Source organism: Phodopus roborovskii, unplaced genomic scaffold, assembly GCF_943737965.1.
Source record: "Phodopus roborovskii unplaced genomic scaffold, PHOROB, whole genome shotgun sequence".
In the NCBI taxonomy this organism is placed as follows: Eukaryota; Metazoa; Chordata; class Mammalia; order Rodentia; family Cricetidae; genus Phodopus; species Phodopus roborovskii.
This window is the reverse complement of record NW_026127061.1, coordinates 251,437-271,396: the sequence shown is the minus strand read 5'-3', so window position 1 is coordinate 271,396 and position 19,960 is coordinate 251,437. Positions and strand designations below refer to the sequence as shown.

Below are 19,960 nucleotides of genomic sequence, written 5' to 3'. Positions count from 1 at the left end.
TAAGGTATCATTCCCAAAACATATGTGAACCAATCGAATACAAGAAAAAAATGCACTATACTTCAAAAGGGCAGTTTCAAAATCATAACAAGGAAAAGTTTAGTAACTATATGCAATGGGATGTTATTATTCTAAAATGCAAGCTAAATAAACATATGGACCAAAAGAAAAGTTTGTGTCAATACAGTAATAGCAAAGGGAACATGTACAGGAAATCATGCATAGGTGACTTCTGCAAAAATTTTAAAGCTATATCAGAAAAAAAAAATGCCCATCCATGCTGTCTGCCAAATCTAACAAGTCACTTATCAAGAAATCAATGATCAATATAAGCTGTAATATAATTGAATCATACTAATGCAAAGAAGTCTTACAAAACAACACAAATTATTTTACCATTATACACTCAAGCTCTTTTTTCTAGTGTCTTACTTTATCTCATTTTAAAGCTTTTAAAACTAAGTGTTTGGGAGACATGGAAGGCAGGGGCTCAGAGGGAAGGGGACTTGGAAAAAGTATAGCTCAATTAAAAAAAAGTGTGTGTGTGTGTGTGTGTGTGTGTGTGTGTGTGTGTGTGTGTGTGTGTGTGTGTGTGTGTGTGTGTTCACCTGAGCCTGCATGCCCAGGTGGGTAAAGGTCAGAGGACGACTAGCAGGGGTCTGTTCTCTCCTTCCACTGGAGACTGAATTCAGACCATCAGGCTCAGAAGAAGGGGCTTTTATGCACTGAACCCACACACTATAATAGGGCACTGTACAGGCCAGGTGCAGTAATTTTAAGCCTATATAAAGCAGACATGTGAGAAGCTGAGGTAGAAATGTGAAGACTTCAAGAAGCCTGGGGTTACATAGAAACATGCATTTAAAGGAAGAACACTATAAATTATTACCAAAAAGGCCAGATACTATGGAAGATGAGAGATGGTTAGAGAAAAATGCTCCCATATGATAAAAATTAATTATTGAAAAATTTTATGACGCATCAAGGAAAGAATGTTGGGGCTGGAGACATGGCTCAGCAGTTAAGAGCAATGAATGCTCTTCCAGAGAACCTTGGCTCAATTCCAATCACCAACAGGGCAGCTCAAAACTGTCTGTAACTCCAGTTCCAGGGGATCTGACACTCTCACAAAGACATATATGTGAGCAAAATCCCAATAAAGTAAATAAATAAAAAATATTAAATAATTTTTAAAAACACCATGGAAAAAGAAAAGGTGGATTTGGAGAAACGCTCTACACACAAGAGTTTCCAGTATTACTTGGGGGGGGAGGGGATTAAGACTGGCCAAGAGAAGGAGTAAACAATGGAATAACTGGTGAACTTGCTTGCTACACTGGTATTTCGTAAGATACATGTACGTTAATGTATGCCTCGATAAAGCTGCCTTGAGAACAGAGTGCCTATTCCTCTCTGTATCTTCCACACTGTTAATACCATTCATCTCAGATAGCAGCATTTTTTTTTAATTAGACTAGTGTTTTTTCAGGTCTAATAACAATACAATTACTATAATCAATGAGTAGAGCAATTTAATCCAATGGTTCAATCTTTTTTAAGCATTTTGCTCATTAAAAGAATTAAAGGCCTTTGAGACCCTTTTGGTCTTTTTCTCATCAGATCTCAACCCTGGTCTTGAATGTTATAAAGAAGATAAAGTACACTGAAGCTGGACTCCCAATGATGAAGTCTGGTATAGAGCATAGGTCCAGATTCAAATGGTTCTGGCTATCGTTTGGAACACAGAATAAGTTAAGAATGAAAAGGAAGAAATGTGAAGTTCTGGGCAGCCATGGCAATGGTTGACTACATATTGACGTTTCTTGTACTCATTGAGAGGATTATTTTGTTGTTGTTGATTTCTGGTATGTTTATATTCAGCTGTGTAATCAGTGAAGGGGCCTTGCCTGTGATCATAGGTGTAGAGTTAGAAACAGGCAGGAAAAGCATCAGGCAGGTGGAAATGAAGCTCCACAAGCAGTAGCTTTTGCCTTATGTTGCATCATTTATTAAAGTGTAACAGGATCAATAAAGCCTGTTTTGAAAAGAAAATATAGATGAGGAGAAATAAAAAAAAAAAAAGATGTCTGTGGTTCCATTCTGAGTTAACCAGCACAGACATTTGAATATGTCCATCCATTCTCTTCTGATATAAACATATGAATTTATTTCATTAACAAAGTGAGATGTGATATATCTTTTACAGCACAAACACAACCGGAAAAAAACTATTTTTCAATGTGAACAAAATCAGCAAACTTTTTTAATGCTTTCCCTAAAAAATATATATTTTATAGGTCTAAAGCCACTCCTGTGTATGCTAATAAATTATATGAATATATTAAAGTAGTAGACATTACAAGAGCAAGTCCTGAAGATCACTTTCTCAATTTTAAAAAATGTAAGGAAAAATTTAAATTTAAAACTTTTTAACATCTAAAAATATATCCAACATTGTACTCCTTGTGGTGGCTTGAGTGAAAAATGTCACCCTAGGCTCAGAGGATGTGACACTATTAGGAAGTATTGCTTTGTTGGAGGAAGTTGTCACTGAGGGTGAGCTTTGAGGTTTCAGAAGCTCAAGACTGACCCAGTGGCACTCCTCCTTCCTGCTGCCTGCAGATCTAGATATAGAACTCCTGGCTCTTTCCCCAGCACCATGTCTGCCTGTGTGATCTTCTGCAGTGCAATTACTATGGAATACTACTTTATGGAATACTTATCATTTGCAGGCCCTAGAACTCTGAACTGTAAGCCAGATCCAATGAATGTCTTTCCTTATAAGAGTTGCCAGGGTCAAAGTGTCTCTACATAGCAATAGAAACCCTAACAAAGATGCACCATACTCCACATTCTTACATGCTTTTAATAATTTGCATAAATATAAGAGAAAATGGAGTAAGTTTACCACTGACAGTAAAACTCAGAAGTAATTCATTCTATTTAAGGAGACATGCTCGTCAAGAACCCTTACCTGTAAGATCATCATTTGTTGCATCTATTTCAGATAACTGAGTATAAATTTGGTTTCTGTCTCCTTCTAGGGTTTTTAACGAAGCACTTAACTTTAAAGAAGGAAAAGAAAAAGAAAAGCAATTATCAATTACACACACACACACACACAAAAAAAAAAAAAACACATCTCCAATATACCCCATACTACTGTTCTGCAGTTATTTTCCCTGTGATGATGTTATCATGGACAACATAAAGACATCAGTGCAGCTGCTAAAGCAGCCTTCACCCTATACAATCAGGACTTTTTACACAGATTAACTAAGAACAGACAGAGGGAATAAACCAGAAGAAAACACAGCTATTATTTATTTCTCAAAAGAGTATGTGGAACCATTGGAACCAGAAGAAAAGAATGAACAAGGTGAATGATGAAACAAAATAATAATATTTCTGAAGATATCTTTAATGGAAGGAATGAGTGTACAATTTGAACATTTCTAAATACTCTAATTATAAGAATTTCTAAAGTTGATATAAAAAAAGAAATTGATAAGGAAATCCTAGGGGCTGGAGAGATAGTGCAGTGGCTGCTCTTCCAGTGGACCCGGATTTAAGTCTCTACACCCACATGGCAGCTCACGACTGTCTATAGCTCCAGTTCCAGGGAATCTCAAACCCTCATAAAGACAAGCATGCTGGCAAACCACCAATGCACAGAAAATTAATACAGCAAAAGAAAAAGAAAATTCTAATCATTTATCACATAACCTTATACAAAAAATAAAAGCAATCTTTAAATTAGTTACATAAGGACACACAGATTTCATCTCTGCTGTAGGTCCAGCTCCTTCTCATCTAGATTTTTACTTACTAATACAAACCTCAGTAGCATATATTAGCTTCCTCAAAGCTCCCTTAGGCTGATTACCTACAGTGAAAAATAAAACCATACTTAGTGAACACGTCCAAATTAATGCATTAGTTCTTCATCTAGTCTTGCAACCCCTCTTCCGGCCAAAATTAAACAATTTGAGGCTGAGCTTACTTGCTCTTGACTCCTATTCCAACATTTCACAGCTAAGACAAGGGGATTCCCATGAGTATAAGGCCAGCCTGGACTCCAAGGTGAATTCCAGGCCAGCTTGAGCTACAGCAAGATGCTGTCTCAGTAAAAAGAGTAATTAAAATAAAAACAATAATTTACATGAGGTAGAGTGACCTACACTCAGGAAAATAGACAGTGCACTACAGAGACCCAACAAGAACTGAATATTTACATAAACAGTGTCCATGGACTTAACTATGCTTAGATTCTTATGGCAATACAGCATCCAGGTTAATTAGTCAATCGTGGCTTCAACACTAAAATTATTAATGAACCATGGCTCCAAGTTAAGTACTATTAAACATAAATAGAATTTATGTTTCTTCTATTATAAAATAAAAATGAAAAATACAAATATACCTTACTATACCTTACTATAGTTCCCCTTTTGTTATGGAACTTAAGAGCTGTGTTGTTATAATGAAGAAATATGGGCTATAGAGAAGAACAAAAGAGAAGAAGTCTATAACTCTGAAGAAGAAAAGAAAGATTTACACAAAAGACTAGCTAAATAAGGTGGAAAGAGTGCGTGGTACTTCATGAAGATAGACAAAATGTGCCAAGTCTAAGTATATGAGGAGCTCGATACACATGTGGAATGAAGAGGAAACAAGGAGCCGGTCGCCACAAGTCAGTGCACGTTATTCTCTAAGTCATTGTTCACTTCTACATCCAGATTACCATCATCAGTTACATCTTCCCCAAGCACAGAATTCCAGTCTTTCATCCTTAGCAGGCTCTCCATCAGAGACTGGATATTGAGTAAAAAGAGAAAACAAAATAGAAGGTAATGACTCATGATAATAGCTTTACAATTTAGAACTTAACTCATCTGAAATTCAATCCTGAGCCAATGAGATGGCTCGGCAGGTAAAAGCATCTGCCACTTAGACTGATAATCTGAGTTTAATCCCCAGAACCCACATGGTAGGAAAATTGCCTCCCAAAATTTGTCTACTGAACTCCATACCCACATCATGGAATGCACACACCCGACACATACATACACAAGTAAGTGTTTAATTATTATAATTTTTTAAATCAATCCCCATAAATAAATCCTTTTGTGCCCTAAGTATCTGTCTGCAATTGAGATATGTAGATAGTTGGTTTTATTTTCTAACTCCACATTTAGGGACTATTAATCCTGAAAAACTAACTTGCTGAACATGGTACATCTTTTACCCCACCACTCAGAAGGAATAGGCAGGCAGATCTATGTGAGATGGGAGCCAGACTGATGTAATAAAGTGAGTTCTGGTAATAAAAAAATACCTCTTGAAACTCTGTATGCAAAAAAAGTTATTATGAATATTATGGAAGGGAGGGATGGAGGAAGGGGAGGTAGTGAGGGAAGGAAGGATGAAGAGAAAAAGGAAAAGAAAGAAGAGAAAACAAAATCAAATGCAGTGTTTTATAACGGTTCATTCTTGTTAACTACAAAGCTACAAAATATTTTCTTTTGTGTGTATCATACACACATGAGTATGCAGGTGCACATACAGCTGCAAGAGCATGAGGTAAGAAGATGCAAGTGTCTTCTTCCATCATACTCTAGCTTACTGCCTCGAGACAAGACCTCTCATGGAATCAGAACTCTACTATCTCAAAACCATGGCAGCTCAACAGGCTCTAATCTCCACTGTCTCTGTCCCCTGTGTGGGGCTCTCAGGCATGCGCAGCCATGCTCTTTTATGTGGGTGCTTAGAATTCAAACTCAAGTCCTTATGCTTGCAGACCAAGTGCACTAACCCACTAAACCATCTCCCCACTTCCTAAAATACTTTCTTTTGACATTTTTTATATTTTTTTTACTAATTTACAGTAGGACTGGAGAGATAGCTGAGCAGTTCAGGACTCATTACTCTGCTAAAGCATCTAAGCTCTTTTCCCAGCACCCACATCAGATGGTTCACAACCACTTGTAACTCTAGCTCCAGGACATCCAGTGGTCTCTTCTGGCCTCTGTGGGAAGCATGCAGGCAAGTGGATGGCACTTGAAGAAACCATCCTGAATGAGGTAACCCAGTCACCAAAAAGAGGAACACAGTATGTACTCACTCATATATGGATTTTAGACCTAGATCAAATGATCACCAGCAAATAATTCACATCACCAGACGAACTAGGATACAAGGTGTATTCTAAGAGATTCATATAAAGTCTCTCACAGAAATGGGAAGGGACAGTTCACCCAGTGCTCAGGGGAAGTGGGGGGGGGCAGCGAATGGAGAGAAAAGGAGGGGGAGGAAAGGAAAATATGTGGGACCAGGAAGATTGAGCCCGGTTAGGAATAGAAGATGTGAGAGAGAGAGAGAGAGAGAGAGAGAGAGAGAGAGAGAGAGAGAGAGAGAGAGAGAGAACATAAAAGATGGAGCCAATAATGGTTTGAAGATAAAATTGAATGCAAAGAAAGGTCTAGAGACCTACAAGACTGCTGCCAACTAACAATCTGAGATTCCATGGAAAGGCTACCATAAATGCCCTTCCCGGAGAGTGAGATCAACAACTAACTTATCCATGGAGTCCTAAACTTGTGCCTGATGGAAACAGGAGCAAACATCCATACATAAACACTGAGTCAAAGTAGAACCTGGATGAAGATGGAGAGGACAAGACCAGGCTACAGAAACACGTAGAGACAACTTACCTGAACAAGAAGGAGCTAATGGGCCACCAGACTGATAGCTGGGAAGCCAGCATGGGACTGACTCAGGCCTCACTGATTATGCATCTCAGCCAGAAGGACTGAGCAGTCTAAGAGACCTCAGACAGTGGAGCCAGGATGTATCCCTAGTGCACAAAAGGACCTTGCTGACACATCCCCCATGGAGGTATAACTGCCTTAACCTAGAGACAGGAGAGAAGCCCTAGTCCCTACTTCACATGACCTGTCAGATCTACATGACCCCAACTGGATGGCATTCCCCTACATATGGAAATTGCGTGGGGGGATGGGAGGGGAGGGTGGTTAGAGTGTAAGAGGTGTGAGAGGGCATAGAGTGTAAAAGGGAGGGAAGGAGGGAAGGAGGGAGGAAGGAATGAAGGGAGGGAGGGAGAGAGGGAGAGGGAACTGGGATGGACATGTAAAATAATAAATTAAATTAAAAAAAATGCTTTGACTCCAAAATTTAAGTTCAAGGACAAGTTACTGGGGAAAAGGATTTCTATTTTTGTTTCCACAGAAAATGAAAAGATGTGGATTCCTTCCAGACTAATGTGGTTTGATCAAGCCAGCCTTCCTGAAACCGAGTACCAGGTGATCCTACATTCAAAACAGCTTGACAAATAGCCTTAAAGACTACAGCCAGGATTTCTGCATCTTCTTGGAATTACCTTGACAGAGCCCCTTACCAGCAGGAAGTAGTTTGGAAAAATGATGCCCAAATTCCCAAATATTGTCTAATGTTTGTTTTCATTTAAATGGACTTGGTCATATAAAACAACAAAAAGGTAAAAATCATTATTTTATTTCTTTATTCATGAACTCCAGGCTAAAATACTGGAGAACAAAGACATGGAGTGTTAACATATATATTACAAATCTATGTATGTTCTAGAAGCATTTGAAATGTAACAAAAAGACACAATAGCAAATAAAAGCTGTTAAAATTATTTGAATTTACAATTAAGTATAAAATTGTGACCAACTAATGACTAAACCAAACAAGCCATTACCTTGATCTGATTTTCCTTAACTTTTAGGAGTTGCTCTGCCTGTACGTTGGATACTTCGATTGCTATTTTCTGTTTATTGAGTTGATTCATTTGTTCTTTCATGATTTTAGCTTCTTCTAAATACTGATAGGAAAACAATAACAAGGATATTAAAGACAGCACAATTTTTACATGAATGTTTTCAATATCATTAAAAGATACTAAATGTGTCATTAAATGATATTTAAAAAGATAGGGCTGCTACTTAAATAGGGACTCAGATGTGGTTCCTTTTTATAATGAACTTTCAAAGCAGAAGACTATAAAATAAGAAATACTCTTCAACTGATTTCCAAGGAAAATTTTCATCAAGTACATGATTTTGACACATACTTGTATGAAAAATCTAGTCAATTATTTCTATCTTTGTACCCTATATACTCTGCTACATCTCATTACTTTTGTTTGTTTGTTTGTTTTGTTTTCCCAATAGAGTTTCTCTGTATTGCTTTGGAGCTTGTCCTAGAACCAACTCTGTAGACCAGGCTGGCCTGGAACTCACAGCAGAGATACAACTGCCTCTGCCTCCCAGGTGCTGGAATTAAAGGTATGTGCCACCAATGTCCAGAGATAGATATATATATATATATTCTGCAGATAATCTGAGCCTGAACTTCACTGTGAGTTCCAGTTTAGCCTGGTATACATGGTAGGACTTTGAAGTGAGGATGACTCAGCTTTTATTATAGTAAGGACAATCAACACAGGAGTCCTCACCACCATGTTTTCTAAAATCTGAGATGATAGAACAAAGATGTGAAAGGAAAAGACATCAACCCCAAAAGAAAATGGACAAACAGAACGAACACATGTGAGACCAAACAATCCACAGACAATAGAAGAAACATAAGCCAGTTAGAAAAACATAAAATAAGATGACTTGACACAATCCAGAGAGGCTCATGATTGAAAGCAGTAGTAGTAGAGGGAGGAATGGAAACCAAAAGGGAAGAATTAGGGAACTGGAGAGACAGTAGAGTAGTTAAAAGCACATACTGCTCTTGCAGAGGACCCACACTCAATTCCCTGCACCTGCACGGAATAGCTCACAGGTGCCTGTAATTCTAAATGATCTAATGTCCTCCTCTAGTCCCTATAAATGCCTGAACATATACACACATACCAACACACAGAAGCACACACATGCTCCTGATATCTCTCCTATTACCTCCCTGTACCTGTCTTCTCTCAAACATGCATATACACATCACATTTTCTGCCACTCATCACATTTTTTCTTTTATGCATACATACAGCTGAGTGTTTCATCCCTACTGGCAAGCTTCAATAGTGCTGTAAGGTGTTATGCATACAGCAGTACAAAACATATTCATCAATGTCACCTACCTGTGAAGCACACAAGCTGAAATAACAACCCAGCAGCAAGATGTGGCTTATGGTACCACAGTAGCATAAGTGTATTAAAGTAAGCAACCACTTTCTATTTGGATTTAAGGCCAACCAGCTCAATGAGGTGTCCAGCACAGCAATGCACACCTTTCACCTCAGTGCCCAGGAATCAGAGTCAGGTGGAATTCTGTGAGATCAAAGTCATTCTGATCTGCATAGGGAGCTCCAGGATAGACAGAATTACTTAAGAGAGATTATTCTTTCTAAAAAAATGAGGTGGACCATTCCTGACACTGTTAAGGCCTCTAGTCACTACACACAGTTACACATATGTATCCATGTGCACAAATGAACACACACTCACACCCACAAACACACTCAACAAATCAGGTAGTCGTCACTATCATTATCATGGAAGGGCTTTAAAGTTAGTCTCTCCAGTATTTCTTGGATTGCTATTTGGTCACGGAAGGCCTCACCTTCCATGGGAAGCAGAAAGGGGATAGGGTGGGTTTTGGTGGGAGTTATAGGCATGAATGGGAACATGAGGGAACTGAGATTGACAACTTTGTTTCAAATTTAAATAAAAAGGAAAAAAATCAAAATTTAAGTTATCACAATAAATAGTTCTAGTAACCCACAGTTTCAAGAGTTTCCAGAATGTAAGAATCCAACATATTAAAGAAACCCTATGTGACACATCATCACACAATCTCAGAGAGCTAAAGACAACAGAAAGATAATGTTTGAGGAGAAAAAAAAAGGGCAGAAAGCAAAGAAGGTCCCATAATCAACACATCATTCAAGTTTCAAAACCAAACATGGAAAGGGAAGACAATGCAGCAATATCAAAATTTTATTTTAAAAAAATGCAGCACAGCAGATAGATCTCCTGGTTTGAGGCCTGCATGAGATTATAGTGAGTTCCAGAACAGCCAAGACTATTACACAGAGAAACCCTGTCACACTAACAACAACAAAAGCAGAATCAAAACACCAAGAAGTGCAAATAAGTATCTAAATATCTGAAACATGAAAGAGAACAACGAGTTAGAGCAATTTCTCAGTGGTTAATACCATGTACTGTTCTCCAAGGGGTCCTGAGTTCAGTTCCCAGAACCTATATCGGGCTCATCACAGCCACTTATAACTCGAAGTACAGGAGATTCAACATCTTTGAGAGCACCTTAATCATGAACACAAATGCACACAAATAACACATGCACAAAATTAAAAAATAATAATTAATTTCAAAATAAAATCTTTTTTAAAAATGGAAAATAAGACCTTTACAGCTATGCAATCTTCTTTTAAAATTACCTACTGTACCTTATTATCTGAAAGATAAACAAGTTAATGAATCACAAATGTTCTCTTTTGAAACAGGAAACAGAACATTTAAGATAAGGAAACAAAAATCCTTGGCTGCTGAGTGAACTGTAGTATCAGGACAAAAATGCCCAGTAGATCTATAGAACACATTTTTCTTTTTCTTTCTTTGCTCTCTCTTTCCTTCCTTCCTTCCTTTCTTCCTTCCTCCCTTCTTTCCTTCTTGGAGACATGATTTCTCTGGCTATCCAGGATCTCATTCTGTAGACTTGGCTGGGCTCAAAGTCACAGAAATCTACCTGCTTCTGTTCACAGTGCTGGGATAAATAGGTATGTGCCACCAATGCCACTCATTACACATTCTTATTGGACTAGGAGAATCTAAGATTCCAAGAAAAATGGCCCCCAGAAGAAAATGAAGGAGGAGTCCAAGAATATCTATGGTTATTTCAGGAGACCTGAATTTGGTTCCCCTTACAGACTATGTTAGGGATCTGATGCTTGTGGCCTCCAAAGGTACCTGCACTTGTGTGCACATATCTACAATCAAGTTACACACATGCACATAATTAAAATAAAAAAATAGAAGAGGAAAAATCTGGCAGTAGGCACACACATACCTATGAACCTAGCAATTAGGAGACTGAGTACCTCAGTAAGTTCCAGGTCACCCTGAATTACAATACAAGACACTCTCAAAAAATAAATAACAATAATAATAATAATAGAATTGTAAATGAACAAATTAGCCAAGGCAGTTGAGTGATTGACATTTCCATTGAGATAGATTACAAATATCCATTACAGGAAGCCAAGTAGTAAAAAAATAAAACGTCGGGCAACTCAGGATATATAGTCAAGACAGACAGAGAGGAGGGTGAGGATAAAAGGTAAGTTGTCCCTTTACATTACCCAAGAACTCCTCCCTCCTCTAGGACCCCAATTGGTAATCTGTTAACTCTTACTGCAGTCTTTATTGTGAGGAATCCTGTTAGCCGATGTCTCCTGTGAGAGTAAAAATTCTGACTGCCTTCTCTCACGGGAGAAGACAGATGGAAGAACACACTTTTAAATCCTTTATGGGAGTCTGCAGGGGAGACTTCCTGCTCTAAGAAGTTTACTCGTTCACTACACAACTCCACACATGGTTCATTCGTGAGGTGCCCAGAACATCAAAGGCTATATTCATATCTAAAAGAATATCTGTAGTCTACAAACCTGATGCACGCTTTCCTGAAGTTGATAATTTTCATTCAAGGTATCTGTTATTACTCCTTTAAGTCGTTCTTTATTTATTTCAAATATTCTTAGTATGGTTTTGGCCTAAGTAATAGAAATACACCGTTTAAAACAATTTAACAGAAAGCCCCCCTGATTATGTCTTTTCTGAAGAACATAAAATGTAAGCAAAGGCCAAAACATTCCACTATTTACAGCAGAGGAAGTATCAACACTACTTTGATACACTCATTTGCCACATGACTTTGAACAAATTATTGAATCTTCCATGTACAATTCAGACAATTTTGTTAACTACTGAAATAGAAAAGAACAATTATTAGTTACAGAATTACTGGTTTATTTAGCGGCTTACTTAAAACACTGCTTTACTGCCTATTTGCCAAACATGCTTCACTTGCTACCAGGAAGGGAATAACCTGTAGAAATAGCTGAAAGAATGGGTTGTCACCCTTAGCAACCTGCTACTGCCATGTACACTTTAGAAAAATTTGCTTGCTTGCCTGCCCACTTTGTGATTTTAAAAAAAAGAAACTCTAACCAGAATTGAAGGCTTTCTGGAGGTCTCATGAGGACAGTCCACTGGTGACCTCTCTCTTCCATGCTCACTAGTGCAGGAGCAGATATTAGAGAAAGACCCCACACTCCTTACTCTTTGTCTCATGACCTAAACTTTATATGGCAGGAAGCAAATCTATTTATTATCGATACATGTTACACAACTTCAAGAGTGCTCAGATACATTCCTAGGTTAAATATATCCAGAGGAAAATGAATTTCAATCAAAGTAACACATTAAAACAAATGCATATTTAAGCTTGGCTTAATACTAACAATATATTATTACCTAATGTGATGGCTATGTTTGGTTATCAACGATAACTGGAATTAACTAAAACCCAAGGAAGCTGTGAGTACTGTTTCTAAATTAAATCATTTCAAGTGGCAAGACCCAAATTTAATCTGGATCTTTTGAGGTGGGAAGATCCACCTATATTCGGGGCTATACCTTCTGGCAGCAGCCTATCTAAAGGACATGGAAGGAGGAAGCTTGCTGGTCCTCACCCTCACTGGCATTACAGCCTACTTCTTTGGTATTCCAGTGTATACTGAGTATCAGGTGAGACATCCAGCCTCATGGACTGAGAAAGTGCTGGATTCTTGGACTCTCTGTTGGTAGACTGACATTGCTGGACTGAGTGGAACACAGCCTGGAAATCGCTTTAATAAATACCCGATATGTTCTGTTCCTCTAAAAAAAACTCTGACAAATATACCCAATAATAATATGAAACATAAATGGTCTTCAGAAGTGACAGGCCAATTTATTTCAACTTAACTTACTTCAGCTAGCTGTGATTTGACAGACTGTGATTCATCTGCTAGAGACTGCATCATTTTTGAAAGGTCACTCATCTGAAAAGACAGTATCAGTCAGTAAGTATTTAATAAGTCCATTTTGCTCCAAGACAACATGCATTAGTTAGGTACATTGTTAGTTTACTGTTAATAAAAGGGAGATGCCAGATGAGGAGGCCTTGTCAGCTTGCATTCCAAGTGCTCACAAGGATTTTACAAATTATGTAATCACATGATGTCCTTACAAATGCAATACATCATGGAACTTTTCAGGTTTAAGGTGAACCCACTAATTTAAATAATCGGACACACATCAAGATTTTGCTTAATCCAGAATTTAAAGTAAAATAAAAGATATATATATATATATATATGTATATATATATATATATATGTATATATATATATGTATATATTTTTCACTATGAACATTCAAGTTATATTCTTTATGGTTACTTGCAACGTAAATATTGAAATTTTCCATTTAAAATAACAAGCGAGCCAAGTGTGGGGGTGCACACTTGTAATCCCAGCTCTTAAGAGGCACAGGCAGGAAGGTAATGAGTTTGAGGCCAGCCTCACTTATACATACAGGGCTATATTCTAAGACTATGTCAATAAATATAAACAAGAACACAGGAATATGCACAAGCCACTCATCATAACATCTAAAAAGTAAAAGTTTGATGGGAGGTGTTGGCACATGCCTTTAATCCCAGAAAACAGGAGGTAGAGGGAGGTGGATCTTTGTGAGTTCCAGGCCAGCCTGGTCTGCATAGTGAGTTTCACAACAGCCAGAGCTATTGTACAGAGAAATCCTGTCTTGAAAAAACAAAACATAACAACAAATAAACAAAAGAGGTGAAAAGATCAGATCAGATGTGAAAAATTTTGTTCTCATATTATTCTACATCATTTTTTTTCTTTTGATTTTTCAAGACAGGGTTTTTCTGTGTCACTTTGGAACCTTCCTGGAACTCGTTCAGTAGAGCAAGCTGGCCTCAAACTCCCAGAGATCTGCCTGCCTCTGCCTCCAGAGTGCTAAGATTAAAGGCATTTGTCAAGAATGCCCAGCCTGCATTCCATTTTTTACATACATGAGTTTCTTTACATTTTTGAAGATAGTATATCCTCTCTCTGTTCAGGGCAGGACAGCTTGGAACTGTTGTTTTTTCCTACCAAGTGCTGGTATTATAAGTTTGTACCACTTTGGTTGGCTCACATATAATATTTTAATCAATATTTAATTTATATGTAAGATTCATAATTCTCTTGGAATATATAAGACTCACCAATTCCTCTTCCTCATAATGTTTAGCTCTCTCTTCTTCTAGTTTCTTCTCTATAAGTAATATTTCTTCTTCAAGTTTAGATTTATCTCTTTCTAGATTTTTATAAGTTGCCTAAAATAGAAAGCTAACTTTAAACAAGCCAAACATAAGAATTTTTTGTTAGGGTAAAAATCAGATGAGTATAGGGTAAAAATCAGATGAGTATGCTCAAATTAATAAACACTTTACACATTTTTTCATTTCTCAAATATTAAAATAACAGCAGATTTATCAGTTGCCAGCAACTTCTATAAAAAAAAAAAGTGTAAGTATTTTAGGTGCCCACCAGTTAACCATGGCAAACAATGAATACCCCCTGAAGGAATTAAAACAGTTGTATTCCAAAAACACTTTTATGTAAAAATAAAGAAAAATTAATGAGTTTATTTGGAGTCTAAACTCCCTGTGGATTCTACAAGGGCATTCTACATCATAAGACACAGACTTGCTACTCAGGACAGAGGATGACAGAACTGCCATTCTGGACTGAACACATAATCAAAGGGACAAAGTTTTTTTCTGTTTTATCATTGGGAGGAGCAGGCTATTTCTATTTACTATACAGGCTCACAACTCAGTTTTAATAACCGTTCCACTTGCAAAGAGTATTGAGGCACTTCATCACATCATACTCTGTCTGTTAGGACGAGTCATTGTGTCCTCTGAATCAGGAGAGTTAACTGTCCATCTCTCCTAAACTCTCCATTCTGTGAAATCATGGTTATGGACTGAAAACTGGCTGTGATGGAGTGTGTAGACAAGGGTTGATGCACAGAAAGGGATTAAATATTTATCACCATGCTCTTTACAATGTAAACCTCTGGTCTAATTTTAGTAAATGTCTACTACCATGGTAAGAAAAAATAATATGGTTACAACTTACTTGTCTGCTACTATGCTTAAATTTGTGAGAGTTCTATGTCTCTTTCCTGGAGCAAACTATGTCAAAAGTAGGAATTGTCTTTCCAATCCTTTCACCGGAGTACAGAATGCAGAATTTTTTTCTTTCTATAAATCTATAGCTTCTGATAAACTGATTTTATATCACTCAAAACAAGTTAATGACAAGAGTTGAAACTGTTATATTTTAAAATATTTTATGCTACCTACAAATATTCTGTTTCCACTCACTTTTTCTGTACATTGTAAGATCCAGATACACAATTTCATATTTCTCTGACATAATTATTTTTGAGGAGACAAGATATTTCTAATAAGAATCTTTTCCCTAGCTTTTATATCATATTTTTTTTTACCTTCAAACTCTGTACTTCTGTTGATGCCTTGTCAAAGTTGTCCTCCTTTAAGGATGACTCTAAGCCTTCATACTGAATGAAACAAGGGAACACGTGAGGAAAAAAATATAAATTTTATCTCAACTTGTATCTAAATAGACACCAAAGAAGGAAACAGAATTTATATCCACCATGTAAAGTACCCTTGGATTTTCTGAGCTTAGTTTTGCAATCTAAACACTGTGCTGAGGAAAGCCAGGTCTACAAACAAGCCACAACCATCAGCCTAGGCAACATATGGCAGAACGTTTCCATTGTGACTAGCAAAGTTGCCCCACATCTGCTGGGGCTGAAAACCCTAACAGCAAGTGTGACTAAAGTGTATCTAAAGAAGTGAGTCATCTACTATCCCCTGAACGGATTAATGGCTTCTCCAGTCTGTCAGTAGAACAATATGTGGTAACTGGCTATCAGACATTTATATCATGTGATAAATAAGGCAAGTAAGGAAGATAAAATCTGTGAGTTGCAGACCACCCTGGTCTACAGAGTGAGTTTCAGGACAGCCAGTGATGCACAGAGAAACCCTGTCTCCTATATCTCAGCACCTCAGAATTTGTGTTATTTAGAGACAAAGCCTTTGAATACAGGTAGGTTAAAATGAGGGATTTAAGATGACCGCAACGTAATATGACTGATATCCTATGAGGAGAGCACTAGGACAGAGAAAGACACAACAAGCAGACAGTACTATCTAAAGTCAAGGGACAGGTCAGAGAGGAAGCAAAGCCTGGCTATATCTCCATGGACTCGTTTCAAGAACTGTAAGAAAATTCACTTCTGCTGCTAAAGGTATTTTGTCACAGTAGCCCTAGCCCTAGCATGTCCAAATGAAAACAGTAAAAAAAGTCTCTACATGATAACAAGTAAAAGTACCTTTACATCCTTGATAAGCAAAAAAATCTCATGAAACATTACACTACATTAAATTGTAATTCAAATCCTCTACCTTCTAAGACACCAAACAAAACAGAAATGTAAGCCACAGAGTAGAAGAGATTTACAATCCATATATCTGAAAAAAAAAAACTCTTATATATGACATAAAATAGTAAAAGCAAAGGCCCTAATCTATATGGCATAAACTGAGAGAGATTACGAGTGCATTTAAAAGGATGGAAATGGGCAAGTGAGATGGCTCAGTAAGTAGTTAAGGAGCTTGCTGCCAAGACTGATAACCTGAGTTCAATCCCAGGGACCCAAGTAGTAAAAAGAGGAAAGTGACTCCTCCATGTCCTATGATCCTATGATCACCACACAAATGCCTTCTTGGTACACACCTACACACATAGACACAAATAGACACACACAATAAAAACAAAGTCATCTTTTAAGGTGGATAAGACATAAAAGGCAATTTTACAATATCTAAATGAGCAATAAGCAAATCAAGGTGCTCTGACTAATTAGTCAGGGAAGGTAAACACTACACATCACCAGGGTGGCTGCAAAGAGAATGGCTAAGTGATGAAGTTGAGCAGCAACAGAGCTCTGGTCTGAAACAAAGCTCTGATGGCAGACAATAACCCATGGAGAACAATTAAGCTCCACACTGTGATGGGTGGTATTTTCAAACACATCTTACCTCCTCTTGAGCAAGGCACACTTTGTCAATTAGATCACATTTCTTTTTGATTTCCATTGCAAGTTCCACAGCCAGTCTATTCTCTCTTACTGAGCAAGCAAAGGAAAGATTATTATGACTAAAGTGTGAAAACACTTTAAATTAGATACAATCACAAGATCTAAAATCAAAAAAGACTACTTACTCAAATAAAGTCGGCTTTGAATCTGAAATATAAATTTAACAAAATTACATTAAAACAAATATATCTTCAAGCAAATCTATCTGACTTCTACTTCCAGCTTTAAGACGCCAACTTTCTTATGGCCTTATGGTAAATAAATTACCCAAAAGCCTTCTATTTCAAATGAAAACAATGCTATATAGTAAGGTCTCCCATTGTGTGGTATCATGTGTGTTATTATATTAAAGGCTCTGAAACAGTCTCATTCTAAAGAAAACTGTATAATTACACTTAACCCCATGTTTCCCATGCATATATTGGCTCTAACACAAAGTATTTTAAGGAGCCACCATTATTAAATCTCCTACGGTTAATAATCAAAATAAAAATATATGAAATATCATTGGACTCTAGACCTTGACTGACTAAAAAACTCATTAGTCTTTTTCTTCTTCATACTTCAGCTTTCGATGAGGAAGGGATAAATCCACCCTTGAGAACAGTGGGGATAGGGTAAAGTGGTCAAGGGACGCAAACAAGAACACTCATGCCACCTAGAAAACAGAGACAGAAAACTGGAAGAAAAAAAATTGACAAAAAAACAGTGGGATATATGTAAGCAGAAGGTAAGGAAGAAAAAACCATGAAGATATTAGAAATGAAGTCAGTCAGAAGCACAAAGGCCAACATCTAAAAAGAAGTCTCAGAAAGAAAAGGCTATGTTATGACTCCCTCCTTAAAAACAGTTAGCATAGGAAAAAGCAATATAGGATCCAGGAGAGCCATGAAAGTAGCGATTTTTACTCTTAGTTGGGAAGTAGATACAGCTGCAAACTTTTTAATATTGTTAAAAACAAACACAGACACCCCAAATTTAAAGAAGAAAAGGGAAAGAAAGAAAGTTGAGGCTTTAGTACTAGTGTGTAGTATCCCTACAATAAAATCCTTTAAAATATACTTACATAAAAATATTTCTGTTAATCCCTGTTCAGTTTTTAAAAACCACCTGTTAGCATAACGCAGAACACTAAGACCTAACTCATTTCCCTGAAATAACAAGTTTCTCCAATTAGTTGTTCAGTCTAAACACAAAATGAAGGTTAGAGAGAAATGGCTCAGAGCATTTGTTAGTCTTGCAGAGGACCAAGATTCAATGCCATCATCGACATTATAGCTCACAGTCATCAGTAATTCCAGCTCCAGGGCATCCAACAATGGCCCACTAATCACTTCTGTAGACCAGGAACACATAACACACACACATACATACAAGCAAAACAGTCATACACATAAAAGGAAATAAACTAAAAAACAAAAACAAAAAACCTAGAATGACCATTCACTTATTATAAGTGGCTACTTACTGATCGGTATCCTCTCCAAAGAAATAAGAAAATGGTAAGCAGTACAATGGCAACCACACATATCAGCGATTCTAATGATGGCTCACTAGGATCAAAGCTTGTTGTCATATCTTCAGGCACTGCTGCCACAACCTTCGAGACAAAGAAAATAAACCTATAAGCATGCTTCTTCAACAGTACTGGTACAAAGACAGGCGCAGTTGGCTGTGGCCAACTCTATTCATATTGAATGGGCTACCATAAAATACAAAGCAGAATGCCTCCAAACATGTTTTCTAGTAAATTACAATTGTTCTTATTGAGGGGCTAAGTGTGGTGAAACAGTAGTTTTCAAACAGAAGTTATGGGGAGATTCCACAGAGCATAACTCCAGGAGAGTTGAAGGACAAGGATATAGTATGAAGAAAAGAACATTGTGGAATATTTTATATGTGTTTCATTCTTTTACGTTGCATTTGTTTAACTCTGTAAAGCTGCATTACTTTGCCTGTCTAAAACACCTGATTGGCCTAATGAAGAGCTGGACAGACCAATAGCTAGGCAGGAAAAAATAGGCAGGGCTGGCTGGCATGCAGAGAGAATAAATAGGAGGAGAGACCTAGAGAAGATCCAGGGACAAGAGGAGGAGGACACCAAGGGCACCAGTCACAGAGTAAGAAGGAAAGCAAGGCATATAGAATAAATAAAGGGAAAAGAGCTCAGAGGCAACACATAAAGAGAAATGGGATAATTTAATTTAGAAAAGCTGGCTAGAAAAAAGCTGAGCTAAGACCAGCCATTCGTAAGTAAGAATAAATCTCCATGTATTTATTTAGGAGATGGGTGAGGTACACCATCCCTACCAAAGATTTTTAACATCCAGTAAAAAAAAAAAAAGTATCAATGATCTGGATTGGGTTCTTTTCCCTGAGTTTAAGTTCATGATTTATCCATATGCACTGGGTTTGAAATAACATTTCCTGCAGAGGAAAAACACTTATCTGCAGCTTGTCCTCTAAGGAAGGGAGAGTGACAAGAAACAACTGACAGAGCTTCAGAGTTGGGATTTAAACCCTTCCTTCCTGTCTCTTGAGTTAAATTAATGCAGTTGGAGCCCAAAAAGAAAATGGCTCTTTCAAAAACAACCCTAGAAATGATGGGCTTGACTCTTTCCAGGCATCAACAT

The 19,960-nt window shown here is 37.4% G+C and overlaps 1 protein-coding gene and 1 non-coding gene across 2 annotated transcripts in view; one reads left to right on the top strand and one right to left on the bottom strand.

The window, feature by feature from the left end:
* The window catches only part of LOC127214781 (melanoma inhibitory activity protein 2-like), a gene marked incomplete at its 3' end in the record, with an annotated part of 93,081 nt that overhangs the window by 69,719 nt on the left and 3,402 nt on the right, over positions 1-19,960 (bottom strand). Inside the window, exons 2-12 of the mRNA XM_051175047.1 lie at positions 18,796-18,927; positions 17,449-17,474; positions 17,269-17,353; positions 15,645-15,716; positions 14,350-14,460; positions 13,043-13,114; positions 11,678-11,782; positions 7,742-7,864; positions 4,697-4,814; positions 3,840-3,889; positions 2,975-3,065 (exon numbers count right to left, since the gene is read on the bottom strand). Coding sequence (XP_051031004.1) covers positions 2,975-3,065; positions 3,840-3,889; positions 4,697-4,814; positions 7,742-7,864; positions 11,678-11,782; positions 13,043-13,114; positions 14,350-14,460; positions 15,645-15,716; positions 17,269-17,353; positions 17,449-17,474; positions 18,796-18,927 — 985 coding nt within the window. The remainder of the gene's footprint in view (positions 1-2,974; positions 3,066-3,839; positions 3,890-4,696; positions 4,815-7,741; positions 7,865-11,677; positions 11,783-13,042; positions 13,115-14,349; positions 14,461-15,644; positions 15,717-17,268; positions 17,354-17,448; positions 17,475-18,795; positions 18,928-19,960) is intronic.
* Positions 1,596-1,724, top strand: LOC127214784 (small nucleolar RNA SNORA61). Its single transcript, XR_007833900.1, has one exon. It is a non-coding gene; the product is annotated as a small nucleolar RNA SNORA61 (small nucleolar RNA).